This window comes from Pecten maximus, chromosome 6, assembly GCF_902652985.1.
Source record: "Pecten maximus chromosome 6, xPecMax1.1, whole genome shotgun sequence".
In the NCBI taxonomy this organism is placed as follows: Eukaryota; Metazoa; Mollusca; class Bivalvia; order Pectinida; family Pectinidae; genus Pecten; species Pecten maximus.
This window is the reverse complement of record NC_047020.1, coordinates 11,083,683-11,105,514: the sequence shown is the minus strand read 5'-3', so window position 1 is coordinate 11,105,514 and position 21,832 is coordinate 11,083,683. Positions and strand designations below refer to the sequence as shown.

Sequence of the window (21,832 nt, the reverse complement as noted above, 5' to 3'; positions counted from 1 at the left end):
TATGCTAAATCATGAAGACAACCGATGCCATTCACAACAAACAGTTTTATTTGGGAATGTTTGATTTTATCAAAAAACAAAACATAGACTACACTTACAAAACCGAGTCCACTACCACAGTATTCACAATCAAGCAAATAATGTCAAAGCATCTTGGGTAAAACATGTACAACAGACGTATATCAGTGAGCACAAGTCAGACAAGTCAAATGACCGCATCAAATTCTACAGAAAAATCAAAACCTTGACAAAGGTATGTCAAACCTCGTCACATTATTGTGTCCCAAATGTGTGGTAAGTTCATAATAATTTAATTAAAATCTAAAAATCTAAAATATCCATGCAATTATATTTCTCATTTTCTATCCTGATAACTCAATATAAAATTCTAGGACCTTCTATCAGCTCCGTGTACAGTATCGTGAGGACAATACAATATAAACATAAAATTTCTCATTAGGAGCCATTTGCTTGCTTCATATATAAGTGTGACAAAGTCTTAGCTGACAACACAACTTTGACTCCTGTGGTTAAGTGTTAAGTACAAATGAATACATCACAAGTGTTGTAACCGTTTAAGATGAAAATACAAATATGCGATTTATGTCACACAAAAATATATGACGTCAGACACACTCGTTCTCGTACGGCATCCTCGGGACAATAGGTTGAGACCTGTCACACACACCAGCTTCAGACGAATAAACAGATGTCCGAAGTTGACGTTGATACACGCTATGGTATGGTGTTAAGTAAACTCATTGTGGATTTTGTTTAAGGTGTATTGCACTTTGTCACATTAAAAACACGCTAAAACAACAAATATAGCTAAAACAAGTGTAGACTCACAGTAATTACACTGCGTGGCATTAAATATTAACCAATACTGTAATTTGTAAATCAAGTTCAATAAAATACACCCCATGAACACAACAAAAGCGACAGCTTGACATAATAAAAATGACATATCACAAAAAGCACTCTGGAGGCAATAAGCAACCTAACAATAACAAAAATTAATAAGAGATCACTGGGCCATGAGCGCAATCATCAACACCGTTCTCGCTGACTGATATCATTCTATGACGTAATCTGGAGTACTTTCCTGTAGTTGGTTGAAGTCCAATCGACTTCATTGTGGTGTTTGGCCCTTTGGTAAAAACCATAATTTTCCTGTACGTCAAATTGATAGGGTGACGTCATTCCGTTTATAAATAAAATTTCCCATTACGCAATGGTGATTAGTCGTATTGTTAAAAAAAATACGAGCGCAAAGATGATAAAAACGATATAAAATGTCTGATGAAATAAATTAGATCCAGCAGGAAGATTTGATTACAACGATATTTGATTATACATGTCAATTAAAGATGAACCATTCTCTAATAGACTTGCACCACAGGTTGCTTTAACACTGTGGTCGATTTCTCTAACTCTACAATATGCACCAATTAATATATTGAAATGATCAAATGAATAAAATCACACATATTTACATTGATATTAAGAAAAAAACACGGAAACACGGATTCTGGCAAGCTATTAGTAATGTTAAAAGGGGAATAACTCAGGAAAACAACATAACAGTCATTCTCGAGTTTTACACAAGTTACTAACATAAACAGTCTATACATGTCGGGGTGAGATTACCAAGGGCCCGAGATCACCACTGACCCGAGATTACCACTGACCCGAGATTACCAAGGGCCCGAGATTACCAATGGCCCGAGATTACCACTGACCCGAGATTACCACTGGCCTGAGATTACCACTGACCCGAGATTACCAAGGGCCCGAGATTACCACTGACCCGAGATTACCACTGACCCGAGATTACCACTGGCCTGAGATTACCAAGGGCCCGACTCATTACATATCATTCACAATACCAATGAGCAGATTGATATATGCTAACTTGGTAGAGGCACTCTCCAAACATCCTTGTCACGGTTCTACTTACTAAGAGATACGTATTCACCTCGTGTCTAACTCGACAACATGTCTACATTCATGTTTGCAGACTAGATAGAACCTATAACAGTCTGTGAACCATCACCTAATGCTGCACATGTGCAAATCAATCGTCCAATCGATGTCGGACTCACCACTACACGTGACAGCCACTGCCAATCCACTAAAGACTCAGCACACCGTTCGCGTGACAGACATTGTCCAATTGACGCAAGATTCACCACACGTGACGGTCATCATCCAATCCACGCCGTACACGTGACAACCATCGTCCAATTAACGTCGCATGATCTTCAAACTACACGTTGCATCCCTGACCCTACAACGCAAGACTACACCGGACTCGTCCTATTAACAGAACTACACAAGTATTTACCATCCAATCAGCATTACACATATCATACATCGTTCTATCGGCACAAGACTAAAATGGCTACAATACGTAAAGGACATTTTAACGGCACAACCTTACTCGCGCGAAATCCCTCGCCAGTATTTAGTGTTGTTTCCACAGCTGTTATCCGATACATACATACATGTATAGCCAATAAAGTTCACTATAGTTACATCCACCAATCCATCAAATCTGCATTAAAACTTCCTAAAGTAATGTGAAATATCACATACAATTATTGGGTGTGAACAATATAATATATTGACTTGCCTACAAAACAACATGTAAAACAGTAAAAGTTTAACAACATGAGACATCCCGTGAAATATGACTTTCTCTTAAAATTACTCTTACCGTAAATCTTAATAAATAAGACAAGCGGTGTGTACATTGTACAATGAGCAGCAACAGTCTAAGGAAGAAAGCATCGACTAAACATAGTGTAGTCATCACAATTACACAGAGTAGCACCATCAGTAAGCGGCATAGTGGTGAGTAGTTAACGTCTCAAGGCAGATACATAATCAACACGGCCAATTTAAAGAAAAACCTAGAGTTCCCGGAAGTGCAGTTCGAATTCGTAAAAGTTCCACGTCTACTAAGTTGACGATTTATTGATCTATTTCATATTAAACTGACCTAAACATCAGTTCCTATGCTAGTGAATTTTCGAAAAGATCAAAAAGCCTATCTCATCTTACATCTTAACAAGGACGAATGTGATTGTTTCTATTTGGAAGACGTGATGCACTAGTGTTAAGTAAATATCCTTTATATACCTTCCGTCTACATACTACTTTCCGGAGTGATATGGCGAGTATTTCGACCTAGCGATCTACAAACATAAGCACTTAAGTTGAATCCTAAGTAAATTATTAAAAAGGATTTTAATATCCATGAATAAATTCGGCTAGCTGCCTGTGTATTCTATGTAAGTAAACAAACAAAAATAAATAAAGTAAAATGGAGTATAACAGGTGAAGCAGATTGTCTCCATCACTAACACGGACTGTAGATATAATGTTGCAAAAGTGTTTTTTTTTCTTATACTGTGTATATAGTTATAATGTAGTGTTAGTGTAAGAACATGCCCACCCATACAACATATTACTATAACGGTCTCTCACAATGCCCACCCATACAACATATTACTATAACGGTCACTCACAATGCCCACCCATACAACATATTACTATAACGGTCACTCACAATGCCCACCCATACAACATATTACTATAACGGTCTCTCACAATGCCCACCCATACAACATATTACTATAACGGTCACTCACAATGCCCACCCATACAACATATTACTATAACGGTCACTCACAATGCCCACCCATACAACATATTACTATAACGGTCACTCACAATGCCCACCCATACAACATATTACTATAACGGTCACTCACAATGCCCACCCATACAACATATTACTATAACGGTCACTCACAATGCCCACCCATACAACATATTACTATAACGGTCACTCACAATGCCCACCCATACAACATATTACTATAACGGTCACTCACAATGCCCACCCATACAACATATTACTATAACGGTCACTCACAATGCCCACCCATACAACATATTACTATAACGGTCACTCACAATGCCCACCCATACAACATATTACTATAACGGTCACTCACAATGCCCACCCATACAACATATTACTACAACAGTCGCCCACAATGCCCACCCATACAACATATTACTATAACGGTCACTCACAATGCCCACCCATACAACATATTACTATAACGGTCACTCACAATGCCCACCCATACAACATATTACTATAACGGTCACAATGCCCACCCATACAACATATTACTATAACGGTCACTCACAACGCCCACCCATACAACATATTACTATAACGGTCACTCACAATGCCCACCCATACAACATATTACTATAACAGTCGCCCACAATGCCCACCCATACAACATATTACTATAACGGTCACTCACAATGCCCACCCATACAACATATTACTATAACAGTCGCCCACAATGCCCACCCATACAGCATATTACTATAACGGTCTCTCACAATGCCCACCCATACAACATATTACTATAACGGTCACTCACAATGCCCACCCATACAACAAATTACTATAACGGTCACCCACAATGCCCACCCATACAGCATATTACTATAACGGTCTCTCACAATGCCCACCCATACAACATATTACTTTAATGATCACTCACAATGCCCACCCATACAACATATTACTTTAACAGTCGCCCACAATGCCCACCCATACAACATATTACTATAACAGTCGCCCACAATGCCCACCCATACAGCATATTACTATAACGGTCTCTCACAATGCCCACCCATACAACATATTACTATAACAGGTCGCTCACAATGCCCACCCATACAACATATTACTATAACGGTCTCTCACAATGCCCACCCATACAACATATTACTATAACGGTCACTCACAATGCCCACCCATACAACATATTACTATAACGATCGCTCACAACTTATAACATTAGATACACAACTCCCACTTTCAGTCAATATTCTTCCTTATTCCAACATCCACAAGTTCTACTAATAATATAACTGTGACAAGATGATTTAAATGTTTATATCCACGAACATTCTAAGTACATTTTGTATAAAGGTTTAATCAATCAAAAAGACCCTACTGTATGAAATCCATTCTGATAATAATTGAGTCATTTACACCATAGTGAAGGTATTTAACTTGGAAATAACAATCATTCCGTGAAAGTGAACATGACTTATATATAAGGAGCTGGTAAACCCTGTTCAAACCCCAAATACATTCCGGGTAACACTGATAGGCATACTCTGACCTGCCATACACCATACTTCACACTACAGACACCTTCATGCGTTCAATCAATAAACATATGGGCATCTATTTACAATCATGGATATTGTAAAATGGTAATATGGTTCAATATCAACAGAAACCTACACGATGAACATGATAAACTAGGTCTAGTCAACATCACTGAACTATTGTATGTTGTGGGAATTCGTATGATCCTGTCCCTGAAATGAGAAGTGTTACTAAGTTCCGTGACATGATGATCGAATGAGTTGGAGAGTTGCCAGCTTCAGGGTTTATCTGGGATCGCTTGTATGACTCCTTTCTGCAGGAGGGGTCCATTTTCATCCCTAAGAAGGGCCGGCCACACCAGATAGTCCGTCTTGTGTCCAGAGTGGGAGTAGAAGTTGAACTTGGAGTTATCTGCCTCTGACCCATGTCTTACCTTGAACTGAAGATACATGGGGGGCTGCTGTACAACCATTTCCCAGCTCAGCTCCAAACACTTCCTGATGTACGACTTAATCTCATTCACTTCTCGTTCGTGTACGTTACGTAGATGACGAGATTTCTCAAAGTCCAGCTGTCCAAGGAAATCCTGTAATGAGTGGAATCAAAGTCTGTCAGAACAGCATTTATTTGATATTCATTGTTTTTCTGTTTGCTAAGTCGTGTCTATTCAAGATAGACAAGATATTAGTATCGTGTAATACAAATTGAGAGTAAGACACAGTAGAGTCAAACAGTCGATTGAAATAGATCATACAGCTGTTCCGTCCAGCTAGAATCGTCAGTGATGCTAAACGGTTAAGGTGTTGATACTTATGAGGCGACAGTATAAATCTCCCATACATGTGACCTAATTATGTAGCTCCTTGCCATCCGCCATTATACAATGTATCGCCTCGAATGCCGTTTTTATTGATATATTTCTTTCTTTTAATTACTGAAATACTCACCTAGTTGATAATGACGTAACATTCCAGTAAATATGTTTTACACTTTTAAGTAAAATCGCGGACTAGTATGTATAGTATATTTCTAAGTATGAGTTTGAAGCGAATGTTTTGACCTCAGCCATATTGGTTTGAACACGGAAGTAGTATTATGGATGGCGCCATGGTGAAACAGTCTCCATATAGGGAAATGACATCCATTTTACTCTAGATTCTAATAAACAAACATAAATGTTCGTTTTGAAACATAACATACAGTTTACTGTACAACTCGGGGATCAAAGCCCACCTGTAGTGTCTATCGCCTGGTAATACTAAAGCCCACCTGTAGTGTCTATCGCCTGGTAATACTAAAGCTTACCTATAGTGTCTATCGCCTGGTAATACTAAAGCCCACCTATAGTGTCTATCATGTCTATCGCCTGGTAATACTAAAGCTTACCTGTAGTGTCTATCGCCTGGTAATACTAAAGCCCACCTATAGTGTCTATCGCCTGGTAATACTAAAGCCCACCTATAGTGTCTATCATGTCTATCGCCTGGTAATACTAAAGCCCACCTATAGTGTCTATCATGTCTATCGCCTGGTAATACTAAAGCCCACCTATAGTGTCTATCGCCTGGTAATACTAAAGCCCTCCTATAGTGTCTATCGCCTGGTAATACTAAAGCCCACCTATAGTGTCTATCGCCTGGTAATACTAAAGCTTACCTATAGTGTCTATCGCCTGGTAATACTAAAGCCCACCTATAGTGTCTATCGCCTGGTAATACTAAAGCCAACCTGTAGTGTCTATCGCCTGGTAATACTAAAGCCCACCTATAGTGTCTATCGCCTGGTAATACTAAAGCCCACCTATAGTGTCTATCGCCTGGTAATACTAAAGCCCACCTATAGTGTCTATCGCCTGGTAATACTAAAGCTTACCTATAGTGTCTATCGCCTGGTAATACTAAAGCCCACCTATAGTGTCTATCGCCTGGTAATACTAAAGCCCACCTATAGTGTCTATCGCCTGGTAATACTAAAGCCCACCTGTAGTGTCTATCATCTGGTAATACAAAAGCCCACCTATAGTGTCTATCGCCTGGTAATACTAAAGCCCACCTATAGTGTCTATCGCCTGGTAATATTAAAGCCCACCTGTAGTGTCTATCAGCTGGCCCACACGTACTATTAATCCATGGAGTTCATAAAAGGCACAAAATATATTAAGATAGAGCTAAATATTGAAATTTAACAGCTGTTCCGTCATTGAAACATGCATTGTAAACTAAGTTCTGAAACGTGATGCCGTCGGAGCATTGGGGTAAAATTTTACACCTTTTCGACAGACGATAACAAAATATATCACATGTAGGTTACACGTACTTGTTACGTAAACCGATTTGAATAATTTTGTAATCCCAGTACAGCCGTGGAGAGTGTCCTCGAGTCTATAGATGACATGTAAAACTAATCACAATTAAAGGACATGAATCTGAGGATAGACAATATATGGTTTACCCCTTTAGGTTATAGTAATGTAATGGTGTCCCTCGTCCCAGGCACCGTATCAGACACCGTATCAGGCACCGTCCCAGACACCGTATCAGGCACCGTATCAGGCACCGTATCAGACACCGTATCAGGCACCGTATCAGGCACCGTATCAGACACCGTATCAGGCACCGTATCAGACACCGTATCAGACACCGTCCCAGACACCGTATCAGACACCGTATCAGGCACCGTCCCAGACACCGTATCAGACACCGTATCAGGCACCGTATCAGGCACCGTATCAGGCACCGTATCAGACACCGTATCAGACACCGTATCAGGCACCGTATCAGACACCGTATCAGACACCGTATCAGACACCGTCCCAGGCACCGTATCAGACACCGTATCAGACACCGTATCAGGCACCGTATCAGACACCGTCCCAGACACCGTATCAGGCACCGTATCAGACACCGTATCAGGCACCACCGTCCCAGACACCGTATCAGACACCGTATCAGGCACCGTCCCAGACACCGTATCAGGCACCGTATCAGGCACCGTATCAGACACCGTATCAGGCACCGTATCAGACACCGTATCAGGCACCGTATCAGACACCGTATCAGACACCGTCCCAGACACCGTATCAGACACCGTATCAGGCACCGTCCCAGACACCGTATCAGACACCGTATCAGGCACCGTATCAGGCACCGTATCAGACACCGTATCAGGCACCGTATCAGACACCGTATCAGACACCGTCCCAGACACCGTATCAGACACCGTATCAGACACCGTCCCAGGCACCGTATCAGACACCGTATCAGACACCGTATCAGGCACCGTATCAGACACCGTCCCAGGCACCGTATCAGACACCGTATCAGACACCGTATCAGGCACCGTATCAGACACCGTCCCAGGCACCGTATCAGACACCGTATCAGGCACCGTATCAGACACCGTCCCAGGCACCGTATCAGACACCGTCCCAGACACCGTATCAGACACCGTATCAGACACCGTCCCAGGCACCGTATCAGACACCGTATCAGACACCGTCCCAGGCACCGTATCAGACACCGTATCAGGCACCGTATCAGGCACCGTATCAGACACCGTATCAGACACCGTCCCAGGCACCGTATCAGACACCGTATCAGGCACCGTATCAGCTTTTGTAATGATTACGTGCGATATGCCTTTTCTTATGTTAAGTTATATTTCATCTAAATCAGTAAACAAATACCCATTGGAACATGGCTGTGATTTATTACGTACATCATAAAGGTGATCCACGAATTCCTTGCTGGGTTTTCGACGGTACTCCGATATAAGGTCCCGAAGTACAGCAGGAACGGAGTCAGGAGGAGGCAGCTTCTGTAACACAAAGGCACGCTAAACAGGCACAAACATACAGTATTTTCTTTTGTTTTCGTCAAATAATGTTTTAACCTTGAATTTCATGAAAAAATGCATAACTGCGGCCAGCGTAGGGCAATTTCAAGGTACAGCCATAATGAAGTAACGCTGTCCTACGTACCGCCGTGGATGTCCTCCGAGAGAGGCCTCCGCGGACCTGGGCCGCTGTCGGGTTACACAGGAGTGACCAAACCATGTCTATCTGCTGGCGGGCTATACGTCGACAGTGAAGGTACACCTCCTAAAACAGTAATATACACTCTTAACTTACACTTTAAAAGACGAAAATACCCAAACCAACAAAAGAATACAGGCAAACAATAACAAATGAACCTTAAAAGTAATTAGAGACAAAACAACAGCAAACGTGATATAAAACATCACGAAATCGCGTACACTCAAATAAAATACATCAAAGTGTCAAGGCCACTCATAGGTACTGTGAATGAAGGATCGAAGTAAAGGAGAAAAGCAAGTAGTATATCAATATAAAATGGCAGGAAATAAGAAGACATTTTCTTTTTCAAAGTGCATTCTTAATGTTTTATTGGTGGTTATCTCGTGTCATTTTAAGGCCATTTTTGGATGCCTATTTCTTGAAAATGACGTCAGAATCAATCAGAAGTATTCTATTTTCATTTTAAGTATCAAATGTAGAAACAATCGGAGATTTCACTTATCGGTTGCCAATTGGAAAATCCGAGACTAAGAAACAGTAAACTGGATTGTGTACGAGTTACCTCCCCTCATACAAACAAGGAAGCAAGCATAATAAATCAGGAATAAAACAGGTAATTGTGTATGATTTAAGCTGTTTTTCTATAATTTATTTAAATTCAACAAATATCTTGAAACATATAAAAGCGTGGTTCATATTACTTGATCACAAACAAATATTTTGCGGAAGGAGACGAGATTTTCTAGAGTGTGGTTTTTTTTTTTGGAAAAATTATTTCAGGTCCCATCCTGAACTCATCGGGATTTATTCAAATAAGCGACATTTTGATTCACCCGAGAGTTCCGAATGAATTGGTTCTATCGAAATTTGGCGATGACCGCTTAGAGATATACTCCAAAATACAAAACAACATACCTAACACAAAACAACACAAACGCCAATACAAAGCAACATATACACTCGAATAGAAAATAACATATACCTTCTCACCTCGATTCTTATTCAAAACAACACATAACCCCTCTCCCCAATACATAACAACACATCTCACACCAAACAACACATACACCCCACCCCACCCCCAATACAAAACAACACATACACCCACCCACCAACCAAAACAAAGACACCCACACAATACAAACAACACATGCACCCACCTCCCAAATACAAAACACATCTCACACCAAACAACACATACACCCACCCCAAATACACACACAGCTAACACAAAAAACACACACACCACCCCACCCTCCCAACCATACAAAACAACACACTAACAAACACAAAACACACACAGAACCCACCCAGCCCACAATACAAGAACACATCTAACACAAAACAACACATACACCCACCCACCAATCCTCAAATACAAAACACATCTAACACAAAACAACACATACACCCACCCACCCACCCCAAAAGACAAAAACACAGCAAAAAACAAACACAACCCACCCACCCACCAAAAGACAAAACACAGCGAACACAAAACAACACAACCCCACCCACCCACCGAAAAAAAACACAAGCGAACACAAAAACAACACAACACCCACCCAGCCGAAAAGACAAAACAGCTAAAACAAAACAACACACACACCCACCCACCCACCCAAAGACAAACACAAACAACAAAAAAACAACACAGACACCACCCACCCACCGCAAAACAAAAACAACAGCAACACAAAACAACACAGACCCACCCACAACCCACCCAGCCGAAAGACAAAACACACAACACAAAAACACATACACCCACCCACCGCAAACAAAAACACGAACACAAAACAAACAACACCCACCCACCCACCCGTAAAGACAAAACACATCTAACACAAAACAACACATGCACCCACCCATCCTCAAATACAAAACACATCTCACACCAAACAACACATACACCCACCCAACCCAAAACAAAACAAAGAAAAAAACAACACCAAAAAAACACAACACCAACACACAAACCCAAAAACAAATCAAAACACACAACACAACAACCCACAGCCGCAAAAAAACACAAAAAACAAAAACAACAAAAAACAACACAAAAAACCAAAAACAAAACAAGAACACACAAAAACCAAAAAAACAAAACACACAACACAAAACAACACAAACAACACCCACCAGCCAAAAAAAACAAATCTAACACAAAACAACAAATACACACCCACCCACCAAAACAAAACAAAAACACAAACAACACATACACCCAACCACAAAAAAAACAAAACACGCGAAACAAAACAACACATACCCACCACCCATCCACAAATACAAAAACATCAAACACAAAACAACACATACACCCACCCACCCACCTAAAATACAAAACACATTAACACAAAACAACACATGCACCCACCCACCATCCTCAAATACAAAACACATCTAACACAAAACAACACATCACCCCACCCACCCATCCTCAAATACAAAACACATCTAACACAAAACAACATATACACCCATCCACCCATCCTAAAATACAAAACACATCTAACACAAAACAACACATACACCCACCCACCCATCCTCAAATACAAAACACATCTAACACAAAACAACACATACACCCACCCACCCATCCTCAAATACAAAACACATCTAACACAAAACAACACATACACCCACCCACCCATCCTAAAATACAAAACACATCTAACACAAAACAACACATACACCCATCCTCAAATACAAAACACATCTAACACAAAACAACACATACACCCACCCACCCATCCTCAAATACAAAACACATCTAACACAAAACAACACATACACCCACCCACCCATCCTCAAATACAAAACACATCTAACACAAAACAACACATACACATACCCACCCATCCTCAAATACAAAACACATCTAACACAAAACAACACATACATACACCCACCCAACCTAAAATACAAAACACATCTAACACAAAACAACACATACATACACCCACCCATCCTCAAATACAAAACACATCTAACACAAAACAACACATACACCCACCCATCCTCAAATACAAAACACATCTAACACAAATTCTACCATGTTTGCTATGCAACGACAGTTTTGATTGGTTTAAAACCATATATTATTTAAGAAATAATTAACGATGGTTCGTGTATTGTTGCAGGATATACAACGAGGACGAGGATATTTTGCAATTAAATTAATAACGAAGGCCGCAGGCCTGAGTTATTAATTAAAATTGCAAAATATCCAAGTCCGAGTTGTATATCCTGCAACAATACACGAGTCAAAGTTGATTATTTCTATTCTACCATGTACTGTTTAGTTCTTAGATCTACCTGTTTCTAATAGAAAAACGGCAAAGAAACCCCGGGAAAAACTTGTAATTTATTTCTTGAGTATTGCATTATTTTGTTGATAAAATATACATTTCTTTACAGGCACTACAGTACTACAATCAAGAACATCTATCATATGGCATTGATTTTTTTTAAATTAAAATAAAAAGGATGAAAAAAAAGCGGCCTTCGTAGGATTCGAACTCGCGTCGTGATAAAAAATGAACGAAGACTAACCCATCAGCCCACTCGGCTACAGTTACCGTATTCTTGCTATATGAATATTAGATACATAACATTGTAACAGCCGTGACTCACGAGCGTGTGTTATTGACACGAGTGTGTATTATTGCAAAATAATACATGGTTTTAAACCAATCAAAACTAGCGTTGCATAGCAAACATGGTAGAATTTCAAATAATATACGCTCGTGAGTCACGGCTGTTACAATCTTTCCCCTCCGAAATCGTGCATTTGTAAACAAACATGGCGGCGCCAAAACGTTTGAACGTCGGAGACCGTGTATTTTACAACGGAGGAATTTAGCAGATTGTTAATTTCTATCCACCCAGAGCAGATTTTGCTTAACAATATGTTGTAAGGTATATTTCCACAGGCAACCTTTGGAGAGCATTTCTACATGAATTGCTTGCCGACATCCCCGAAAGTTATCGAAACGGCTTGGAATTGACGTCAGCTTTTGAATATTAATTAGCACGCGCGCCTTATCGTTTCTTGTGAATTGTAACAGCCATGTAGCGACACATTTCCCGGGGTTTCGTTGCCGTTTTTCTATTAGGAAGAGGTAGATCTCAGAACTAAACAGTACATTGTAGAATAGAAATAATCAACTTTGACTCGTGAATTGTTGCAGGATATACAACTCGGACTTGGATATTTTGCAATTTTAAATCAATTCGTTAATTATTTCTTACAGTTATGTGATCGCACAACGTTCAACGATGTGCGCACGATGTCTGCACGATGTGCGATATGTGCGATACGGATCGTGCAGGAAAATGTGCGCACGATGGGCGATTGGAACGGTACATGTGCGATACATTAATGTAGGTATCGTGGTAGATATAAAATGAGGAATGCAAAATCTAATTTTTTAAACGTGTGGAACGATTGTAAAAGATATACTACGATTAACATTTTACGAGGCAGCTAAGTACTATATTGTTGTTGAAATATATGCAATAATTAGTAGGAATGAAACTTAATACCGATGTATATTTAAATAAGTTATCTAAATTATTTTTAAAGAACTTTATATAATTTGCTCGGACGTCGTCGAGGACACCTCTAGGCTTAGGAAAGTCGAAGTAATGTGTACTCGGCGAGATTATATACAGGCTATTTAATCAGAGACATATATACAGAGAGATTGGCAGCTCTCTATTTGCCCTTGTGTTTACATAGTGGCCCCTGACCTTCCCACAATCCTTTGCGGTCGCTCGGTTCAGTCTTCACTAGACGCCATATTGGAGAAAACTTGAAAACCAGACACATAATTATCGATAATTTCTATTTGAAATCATCACCAAGATCCAATGATGTGCTTTAATTTTATTAATATCAAAGTGCAGAAGTGTCATCAATATGAAATATATCACAATTTGCTGTCCAAGTGTTTGTATTTTGAGTATGAAAGTCAAGCACAACGCAGGAAAGATCGGCGGGAATCTCCAATTTTCGAAAAGTCCCTATGGGGTTTTCGAGAATACGGATAAATGACAACAATGTGCATGATAATCAAGACCACATTCCATAAGTATGATAGTTTTTGGTTAATGTGGTAAATTTTGTAGTGGCCTAGATAAAACAATGTGCTTTTTGTGTGCGTTTAAAATTGACGATGTTTTGGTCGGACGTAATGGCTGCTTAATTACAAAACTTGGACATGTCGAATAGGACCCAATGGATTTTCGAAAATACGGATAAATGGCAACAATATGCATGACCAATAAGACTATATCCCATAAGTTTGATAGGTTTTGGTTAATGTGGTAACTTTTGTAGTGGCCAAAATAAAACGATGTGCTTTTTGTGTGCGTTTAAAATTGACGATGTTTTGGTCTGACGTAATGGCGGCTATTTACAAACTTGGACATGTCGAATAGGACCCAATGGATTTTATAAAATACGGATAAATGGCAACACTGTGCATGATCAATAAGACTATATCCCATAAGTATGATAGTTTTTGGTTAATGTGGTAACTTTTGTAGTGGCCTAAATAAAACGATGTGCTTTTTGTGTGCGTTTAAAATTGACGATGTTTTGGTCTGACGTAATGGCGGCTTAATTACAAACTTGGACATGTCGAATAGGACCCAATGGATTTTCGAAAATACGGATAAATGACAACAATATGCATGATCAATAAGACTATATCCCATAAGTTTGATAGTTTTTGGTTAATGTGGTAACTTTTGTAGTGGCCAAAATAAAACGATGTGCTTTTTGTGTGCGTTTAAAATTGACGGTGTTTTGGTCTGACGTAATGGCGGCTATTTACAAACTTGGACATGTCGAATAGGACCCAATGGATTTTCGAAAATACGGATAAATGACAACAATATGCATGATCAATAAGACTATATCCCATAAGTTTGATAGTTTTTGGTTAATGTGGTAACTTTTGTAGTGGCCAAAATAAAACGATGTGCTTTTTGTGTGCGTTTAAAATTGACGGTGTTTTGGTCTGACGTAATGGCGGCTATTTACAAACTTGGACATGTCGAATAGGACCCAATGGATTTTAGAAAATACGGATAAATGGCAACAATGTGCATGATCACTAAGACTATATCACATAAGTATGATAGTTTTTGGTTAATGTGGTAACTTTTGTAGTGGCCTAAATAAAACGATGTGCTTTCTGTGTGTATTTAAAATGACGATGTTTTGGTCTGACGTAATGGCGGATTAACCAGAACATGTCGAATAAGTTCCAATACTACGATACACACATGCGCATAGCCCGATTTACCTGCGCTCGCGTGTGTTTGATAGGAGACAGGACGCTCTCGATAAGGGATATGCTTGAGTGGTCACGAATAAAGGGAGCCACTATGTGTACGGGGAAATAGCGATGTTACTAATCTCTCTGTATATATGTCTCTGATTTAATACATGTAGAACTAAACAACAGATTAAACGACTTAAAATGTATTTTGAATAGAAACATTTCTTTTTTTGTTTGAAAATACGTATTATATGTAATTTATGTATTAAGTACGATAAATAATCGTAGCGGTACATGTAGATGTACAGTATCACCAGTGCCACCAGGCCGTCGAAAACATCACGAATACTTGCGAGACAAAATGAAGGTACTTACAATGTAAATGGCAAAAATTAACAGGTCATACATGTTCCATGGATGAAAACAATTGTTATGTAGCACGTATATATAAAACGACCATCTTATATCATAATTTTATTTTTTTCGTATATGTTTTCGTATAACTAGTTATTTCGTAATATTTATAAACCTATCGTTAGCTGTGCGGTTTACATCGCACAGTTGTATGGGGCGCCGTTTTACTATTTATTCCCATTTGGTGATATCACCTATTCAATCAGTGATATCACCTATTCGAATAGTTGATATCACCAATTCATTTTTCAAATAAGTGATATCACCTATTCGAATAGGTGATATCACTTAATGAAACGAATAGGTGATATCACTCATTTGAATAGGTGATATCACCAATTGGAATAGGTGACATCACTTAAAAATATTCTTAAGTGATATCACCTATTCGAATAGGTGATATCACCCATTCGAATAGGTAATATCACTTATAAAATTCTTAAGTGATATCACCTTTTCGAATGAGTGATATCACCTATACGAATAGGTGATATCACTTATGAAATTTATAAGTGATATCACCTATTCGAATTGGTGATATCACCTATTCGAATGAGTGATATCACTATGGGGTGCCGTTTTACTATTTATTCCCATTTGGTGATATCACCTATTCAATCAGTGATATCACCTATTCGAATAGGTGATATCACCAATTCATTTTTCAAATAAGTGATATCACCTATTCGAATTGGTGATATCACCTATTCGTTTCATTAAGTGATATCACCAATTCGAATGAGTGATATCACCTATTCGAATGGGTGATATCACTTAATGAAACGAATAGGTGATATCACTCATTCGAATAGGTGATATCACTTTAAAAAGTTCTTACGTGATATCACCTATTCGAATAGGTGATATCACCCATTCGAATAGGTAATATCACTTATAAAATTCTTAAGTGATATCACCTTTTCGAATGAGTGATATCACCTATACGAATAGGTGATATCACTTATGAAATTGTATAAGTGATATCACCTATTCGAATTGGTGATATCACCTATTCGAATGAGTGATATCACTATGGGGCGCCGTTTTACTATTTATTCCCATTTGGTGATATCACCTATTCAATCAGTGATATCACCATATCACCAATTCATTTTTCAAATAAGTGATATCACCTATTCGAATAGGTGATATCACCTATTCGTTTCATTAAGTGATATCACCTATTCGAATGAGTGATATCACCTATTCGAATTGGTGATATCACCTATTCGAATGAGTGATATCACCCTTTCGAATGGGTGATATCACTTTATGAAACGAATAGGTGATATCACTCATTCGAATAGGTGATATCACTTTAAAAAGTTCTTAAGTGATATCACCTATTCGAATAGGTGATATCACTCATTTGAATAGGTGATATCACCTATTTGAATAGGTGATATCACCAAATGGGAATAAATAGTAAAACGGCGCCCCATACAATTGTGCGGTTTGTATCGCACATCGCACATTTGTGCGCACGATGCTTTTGGAACGTTGTGCGATCACACAACTGTAAACAACACATACACCCACCCACCCTCAAATACAAAACACATCTAACAAAACAACACACACCCCACCCTACCCTCAATGCAAAATAACACAGCTCGGCTCGGCTCGCCAAGGCATGCCACTTTTGTCTTTCTTTACCTCGCGTATTCTATATAACGTGTCCTCATAAACGAAGTCCCTTTAATTTTTTGGGTATTTCTAATCATGTTGACATGTCTGTTGGTAATCACGACGAACAGTAGTAATACGTATAAAAATACGTCAATACTGGCAAAAACGTTAACGGTTTGATATGCATGCTACGCACGTGTAAATCAGGCTTGACTACAATGTTGTGTAGACGTCAGAATATAAAATCCCGCACGTCCACCATTACACAAGAGCCAAACAAACAGGTGCCGATCGATGGAACGTCTGCGTTCTAAATGTCGCGGCATTAACAGCCAGTCCTAAAAGTGCAGCCGTGTCGGATATCATAATATCGATATACCGATATCAACTCTGTCAATATAATGTGTATCAACTACATTTTAACAAGTTATACAGGAAAACTGGTCCTTAACATAAACAAATCGCTTATACATTTCACTTATGATGTAGATCAAAACATCTACTATTCTAATAATGGTATATACATAAACTATCGGAAACTTCTGACTTGAAGTGTACGACTTTTAGTTCAAAATCGTAAAATGAACAGCTTTTCTTTTACAAATTACATGTCAGTCAAAATAGCTATCTATATCAGTATACACAAACCTGTAACTGATTCCCTATATAGGTATACACAACACTACAACTGACCAGTATATATAGGTATACACAACACTACAACTGACCAGTATATATAGGTATACACAACACTACAACTGACCAGTATATATAGGTATACACAACACTACAACTGATTCCCCACCGTCACCAGTATATATAGGTATACACAACACTACAACTGACCAGTATATATAGGTATACACAACACTACAACTGACCAGTATATATAGGTATACACAACACTACAACTGACCAGTATATATAGGTATACGCAACACTACAACTGATTCCCCACCGTCACCAGTATATATAGGTATACACAACACTACAACTGACCAGTATATATAGGTATACACAACACTACAACTGACCAGTATATATAGGTATACACAACACTACAACTGACCAGTATATATAGGTATACACAACACTACAACTGATTCCCCACCGTCACCAGTATATATAGGTATACGCAACACTACAACTGACCAGTATATATAGGTATACACAACACTACAACTGACCAGTATATATAGGTATACGCAACACTACAACTGATTCCCCACCGTCACCAGTATATATAGGTATACGCAACACTACAACTGACCAGTATATATAGGTATACACAACACTACAACTGACCAGTATATATAGGTATACACAACACTACAACTGACCAGTATATATAGGTATACACAACACTACAACTGACCAGTATATATAGGTATACACAACACTACAACTGACCAGTATATATAGGTATACACAACACTACAACTGACCAGTATATATAGGTATACACAACACTACAACTGACCAGTATATATAGGTATACACAACACTACAACTGATTCCCCACTGTCATCAGTATATTAAATTGTAAACAATGCCTTGTGAGATATACTGTAAACAATACCTTGTGAGATATATTACAATATATCTCACAAGGTATTGTTTACAGTATATCTCACAAGGCATTGTTTACAATTTAATATACTGATGACAGTGGGGAATCAGTTGTAGTGTTGTGTATACCTATATATACTGGTCAGTTGTAGTGTTGTGTATACCTATATATACTGGTCAGTTGTAGTGCCTTGCGAGACATTTAAGCATTGAACTGCTTCCATTTGGAAGTTATGGGCTGATGAATGCCAACTGGACAAAGGCAAATTTAATGAAGCGCGCTAGACTATATCCAGGAATTTTACTCTGATAATGAATAAACAAATTATTATCGTCAAAGACGGAACAGCCTTTTCAACAGCCATCTTTCGTTATCGCCGACGTTACAATTATGACGTCACTATAATAATGACGTCATAATAAAAATTTGGATGTTATGGACTCATAACTTCCAAGTGAGCTTGGTAAAGTTATATAGTGGGGCTGCAGTGTAAATGTAAATATACTGTAAACAATGCCTAGTGAGATATATTGTAAACAATGCCTAGTGAGATATATTGTAAACAATGCCTTGTGAGATATATTGTAAACAATGCCTAGTGAGATATATTGTAAACAATGCCTAGTGAGATATATTGTAAACAATGCCTTGTGAGATATATTGTAAACAATGCCTAGTGAGATATATTGTAAACAATGCCTAGTGAGATATATTGTAAACAATGCCTAGTGAGATATATTGTAAACAATGCCTTGTGAGATATATTGTAAACAATGCCTAGTGAGATATATTGTAAACAATGCCTAGTGAGATATATTGTAAACAATGCCTAGTGAGATATATTGTAAACAATGCCTAGTGAGATATATTGTAAACAATGCCTAGTGAGATATATTGTAAACAATGCCTTGTGAGATATATTGTAAACAATGCCTAGTGAGATATATTGTAAACAATGCCTTGTGAGATATATTGTAAACAATGCCTAGTGAGATATATTGTAAACAATGCCTAGTGAGATATATTGTAAACAATGCCTAGTGAGATATATTGTAAACAATGCCTTGTGAGATATATTGTAAACAATGCCTTGTGAGATATATTGTAAACAATGCCTTGTGAGATATATTGTAAACAATGCCTTGTGAGATATATTGTAAACAATGCCTAGTGAGATATATTGTAAACAATGCCTAGTGAGATATATTGTAAACAATGCCTTGTGAGATATATTGTAAACAATGCCTAGTGAGATATATTGTAAACAATGCCTAGTGAGATATATTGTAAACAATGCCTTGTGAGATATATATTACACTAACTCAAAAGCTCAAAAACATTCTTAACGTCCCATCATTCAGAACATACAAAAAATGACAAGGACTAACCAAACTAATGGTAAAAATAATTGACAAAAACTGTTTCTAAAAAAACCCAACTAGAACTGTCGCCAGGATGGCTGACTAATACCCCCGCAATCTTCACTCAATGGTGAATTGGAACTGTTAATTAGAGGCTAACTAAGATAACCCATGCATGACAATATTTTTGAAATTCAGAATGTCTGAAATATGTGTTGTTCACAATTAACAGTGACCAGTTGCCAGAGCAACCATAATTTTGAGGGAAAAAAAGTGGCATGCACATCTACACATGGTCCTCTATATTTGTGCGAGGTTTCATTGAAATCGGACGTTCGGTTTAGGAGGAGTTGTCCGGACAAACTTACAGTTGTGGTTCTTATCGGAAAACATGTTTATAATGACCAGTTGCCATAGCAACCATAATTTTGAGAAAAAGAAAGTGGCATGCACATCTACACTTGATCATTAATATTTGTGTGAAGTTACATTGGAATCGGCCCATCGGTTTAGGAGGAGTTGTCCGGACAAAATGTGTCTACAGACAGACGGACGGACGGACGGACGGACAGACAACCTGATTCCAGTATACCCCCCTAACTTCGTTGCGGGGGTATAAAAAAACATGAACATAACTAAAGTGTGAAAGGTGGACATTAATGACATGTGCACATCTAGCGGAACATGTTAACACATATTTCACTGTTTTAAACATAAGTCTGACGTGTTATATTATTATCGTTATCTTGTGTAGGCTGAAATGATATAAAAATAAGTACAAAAAATAGTTTACCGTGCAGAAGTCCATGAGGATCTGCAGAGCCTTTTTCTCGTCCCTTTTGAATGTCGTGTTCAGTTTCTCGAAGGCGTTTGCCCATTTATCGCAGTAGAGTTCCTTGTGAAATCTTTCAGAAATGGCGATCGGAATATCTTCATCGACTTTCATCGTGACGAGGTTGACATCTTCCCTTTCTATCACCTCGTCAGCAGTCACACCCCTGTACCTGTGTTAAACAGCACATATCCGTACAATATGCTTTTTAAAAGATGGTGAACCTGACTTAGCCATTCATCGACGATACATAATTATTAGTCCTATTTGAAAGTGTTTAATTCAAAACGCGTCTTTTACAAATTGAACAGATAATTTACACTGTTCTCGAAGACAGCATTTACATAACGAATCAAATCGTTTGGAAGTGATTTTTTTTTACATTTGACTTTTTTCAAATTAAAGGCTCATGATCAGCTGCCGCTGTTTTGTTAAGTAAGATAGATATATAATTTTATGGATTCTGTAATATAGACTTC

At 38.4% G+C, this 21,832-nt stretch overlaps 1 protein-coding gene across 2 annotated transcripts in view; it reads right to left on the bottom strand.

The window, feature by feature from the left end:
* Positions 1-30: 30 nt before the first annotated feature.
* LOC117328953 (GRIP and coiled-coil domain-containing protein 2-like) overlaps positions 31-21,832 on the bottom strand; it is a 28,848-nt gene continuing 7,046 nt past the window's right edge. For both annotated transcript variants that reach the window (XM_033886585.1, XM_033886586.1), the window contains 4 exons: positions 21,315-21,525; positions 9,195-9,314; positions 8,933-9,031; positions 31-5,801 (listed from right to left, as the gene is read on the bottom strand). In XM_033886585.1, coding sequence (XP_033742476.1) covers positions 5,493-5,801; positions 8,933-9,031; positions 9,195-9,314; positions 21,315-21,525 — 739 coding nt within the window. In that variant the 3' untranslated portion in view covers positions 31-5,492. The remainder of the gene's footprint in view (positions 5,802-8,932; positions 9,032-9,194; positions 9,315-21,314; positions 21,526-21,832) is intronic.